The 3,995-nt window shown below is 46.0% G+C and overlaps 1 protein-coding gene across 1 annotated transcript; it reads left to right on the top strand.

The window, feature by feature from the left end:
- Positions 1 to 1,267: 1,267 nt before the first annotated feature.
- T265_00877 (hypothetical protein) lies at positions 1,268 to 2,257 on the top strand (the record flags this gene model as incomplete). The annotated part of the gene is made up of 1 exon (XM_009164772.1): positions 1,268 to 2,257. The coding sequence occupies one exon, from the start codon at positions 1,268 to 1,270 to the stop codon at positions 2,255 to 2,257; it is 990 nt and encodes a 329-aa protein (XP_009163036.1).
- Between the last annotated feature and the right edge of the window lie 1,738 nt (positions 2,258 to 3,995).

Below are 3,995 nucleotides of genomic sequence, written 5' to 3'. Positions count from 1 at the left end.
CCCGACCACCACGTCAAGGTGGCAGCTTTAGGTCGGGTATCTCGAATATCGTGCCAACTGAATCATTAGGCGGCCTGTGTGCAGCACATTCAGCTGTAGAACATCATAAACGAGAGATCCAGTTGAGTCTCTCGTGAAAACCAAATTGATTTGCAAATGAGTGTATTTCTCGAAAAAAGCAGAGTCCTTCGACAGAAGTCAAACCAGTGACCTCTCTTTCTTGTCAGGCGAGTCGAAGGTCTCTGGGTCCTAGTCTTGCTGAAGAACTTTCTTTTCTTCACTGCGAAATAGAACTTTCTTTTCGTTTGCATTTGTGACTGTTTCCCATTCTCTCCTATTCAGACTGACAGATGATCGAATGCAGCTGCGCCTCGATCCGATTTACTCTAGAATGAAACCAGTATCGTTATGTACGGACCAGTCGCGGTACTTCTTCTGTTCCAAAATGGAACAAACAAGCAACTCTTCACAATCGATGAGTTTGCATACTTTTCAGGGCGGAGCACACACGAACAACATCACCGTGCCTTTACTGCGTGCATACTTGTAGTTGTCGTTGCCGATTCAACTGCCCCCTGGGCTGCCGTTAGACAGTGTTGTGATTTTGTGAAAATGGACATGACTACACTCTCAGGTCAAGAGTTTTCTCGGCCTCTCTCATCCTGTCATTGTGTCGCCTGGTCTCACGCATTCGAATATGTGCACGTGCTTACTTGATCAGCGATGATAAAAATAGCAGCTTCTCATACAGTGAATGAAGTGAGATTTTTATTTTTCTCAGCTTTTTCAGGAAGCACTGAGTACTACAACTCCACTTGTTTCGCATTTAACTGCATCAGGATGCCCTGAATACGGAAGGATTTCGCCGTAATACAAATTAGTTCAGTGTTAATAAGAGGATCAAGAGAATCCCAGCTTGTACGTATGCACTAGGGTTCCTCCCCTCTGTTTTTGGCTTAATTGTGAGACCTTATCTGAATACCCCGGGATGCTTGACACTGAAGCACCGTTGTTCTTTTTTCCGCTGTTGATGATGATGTCAATGACGACCCTGTGATTGCTTTTCGCAATGTTTTCTCCCGGCTGCACGGAAGCCGCACCATACTGAATTCATTTGGAGAATTACCTATCTTAGTTTCATAGCACATTCACGTGATACCTCATGAGATCAAGTATCGCATGCAGTTACATTTTATGCGGAGCTTCACTTGTCTCAACTCCATGGTTTTCGGTGTTTGTTCATTTCAGCACTTCTTTCTAGGATCAGATGACTGTAGAGTTTTGTGATGGATTTGCAAGGCCTGAAAATATTGGTTTGCCTGGCGCTCATTCGACTCTACCACCACGTCTGGTTGTTCTTTATGGAAGTCAAACTGGTTTAAGTCGGTCCGTTGCAGAACGCCTTGTATCCCAAGCCTATTATTTATTTTCTACAAAATCTAACCCAGTGTCTTCATTACCTAAGAACCAGAGTATGAATTTACTGGTTTCTCTCTGTCCTTTGGATTCGTATGCACCAATGAACCGATTGGCCAAAGAATGTGATCCGATAGTTTTTGTGTGCTCCACAACGGGATATGGAGTGCCACCGGACAACATGTGCCAATTTTGGCGGCGCCTGATGAGTCGAAATCTTCCAATCGGTCGGGCACTTTCAACTAATCTAAGGTTTGCTGTTTTGGGTCTGGGTGATTCATCGTACCCGAAGTTCAATATTGTGGCAAAAAAGCTTTATCGTCGACTTGTGCAGCTGGGAGCAAGTCCGTTGCCTATTTTCTCACCAGTAGGCGATAGTTCAGCGGATTGCGGTCTTGGTCTCGCTGACGAACAAGCTGAGCTGGGCGTAAACAGCGTGATGAACTGGTGGGTTCCTCAACTTTGGACTGTGCTTTCTGATTACTGGCACCTCCCTTTTGTCGCTGACTGTGCACCCATTCCACTGACTTATTCATTTCTGGAAAGTCCTCCGGTATTGTCTAGTTTTTGGCCAACGTATGATGTGACTCTGGCCACGCCTGTTCCCACGTTTGCATTCGACGGGGATGCAGATTTACTGACCTCTGACAGCATCTCCTACATAGCCGATCGGGACTGTGAGTTCGCGTTTAAGGGTCATCCTTTCCCACCGTCATCTCAATGGTTTCGTGTGCTTCGGAATGAACGAATTACGGCAGCTGGTCACTTCCAAGATACGCGCTTGATTTCGCTGTCATCTTGTGAGGTAAGTGATAACGTAACGTTTCCTCATTTTCCCTGATTGAGAACAACACTAATATTGAAAATTAGTGCTTTACTGATGTACGCAAGTTACTTGCGAGGGGGGGGGTGCCCCGGTGTCCAAAAACGACAGAGGACAGTGGCCAAGTTCCTCTATCTTTTTGTCTGTTCTCTTTGTGCGGTCAGCCCTTGTATTAGGCGAGTGGGGTCCGATGGTGATGTGGATGGTGTTGTATATCCGTGTTGTTTCATGGGAGTGCATTTGTCTCACCGCTGTTGTAGTGCAAGATGCACCCGTCCGGCCACTGAGATTGGTCGCGAACCGTCGAGATGCGATGGCATCGTAAAGGAGCTTCTAATAAGGAGTAAATTAGTTACCCACGCCTACTACAAAAGCATGTTGTTTTGTGATCTCGCCACCCAGTTTCATGAGTGCAGTGATTGCTTCGCCGCAGTGCCTGTCATCTATAGACTACGATTTTTCCACCCTTGGGGGACCACTTCAGTATACTGAAGTAGTCTTCATTGGAAAGGACTTTGTCATTGAGGGGTGGGGGCGAGATGGCTCAGTGGTTAGAGCGCGAATTTACTGACCGGAAGGTCCGACCTCTGCTACTTGACTTCCCCTGTCTAGGCTTAGGAAACCTGGCAGTATCCCGTCGTGCGTGCTTTCTTCAGGCAGCATGACAGCTAGGTACCGAAGGGGTGTTACAGCTGCACGACCCAAAATGGGGACAGATAGAACCGCCAGTTTACGACCCAAAATGGGGACAGATAGAACTGACCGCCAGTTTGGCTATTATTCTTGGGTCGATGTACCGCGGACACTTTCTTCACAGGAATACAAATCCACTGTAAATGCCACCTTAAGACACTATGTCTCCGAGACTAGTTGTCTGTGGGCACCACATCTATGCGACACTTCATCTCCGAGAGGAAGTTACACCCTTGTTTCACTCAGTCCCGGAACACCACGCTCTAATATAATCCATTCTAAGATGTCCTATTCCTGAGATTCTGCACCCCGGGTGTCATGTAGCTCTTAGGTCCACATACCAGTGAAAGGAAGAAGGCCTTCGCTGCGGAGTTACTTATTAGAAAATGCCAACCGAACAGACTGTTGGACAGGGAAGAAAAACTCTCATATGCATCTTGTTCAAAAAAACTGAATATCCATTTTCCGTTTGAACGCGTCTTCCTGAACTTTTTTGGATATTCATTGACTGTTGCTCAAACCCAAGCAAATGCTACAAAGCAACTTTACAAATCCCACAACAGATCTCCCTTTTCAAGAGACGTAAAGCGAATTTACAAACAGAAAACATGCTACTCGCATGCCTCCCCCATCAGTAGTATCACCGTTACACCTGGAGAAGTCCTTGAAAACGTTTCCCACAGCATCCGTAGCGTCGGCTTATCAAGGCAAATATGACTTCACTCCGTCTTGTTCTTGAACTTCCCATACTAAGTTGATATATTTCATGAAGCTTTGTCCTGAAGGTCCCTTCTTACATATGAATGGATTATGCAGCTACGGACTTCAGCATTAATCGATGCGCAGTTTTTGATGAATCCGTGGTGACACGCAAGCACAAATGTGTACAAGCATACGTGTGTTGGCCCACACAGGTTTTCGTAATCACTTTTCTCAAGGTCATTAATCACACGGCAATATAAAAATGAATTAAAACAAGCGGTGGAATTGCAACGACCGCATCCACCTCAGATCGAATGATATTGTAGGTCTTTCCAGACTCCGTGTGGTTGGCCGGCAGTGA

Source organism: Opisthorchis viverrini, assembly GCF_000715545.1.
Source record: "Opisthorchis viverrini unplaced genomic scaffold opera_v5_9, whole genome shotgun sequence".
Lineage (NCBI taxonomy): Eukaryota > Metazoa > Platyhelminthes > Trematoda > Opisthorchiida > Opisthorchiidae > Opisthorchis > Opisthorchis viverrini.
Note: the sequence above shows the minus strand (reverse complement) of the source record. Positions and strands in the feature narration are given on the sequence as shown.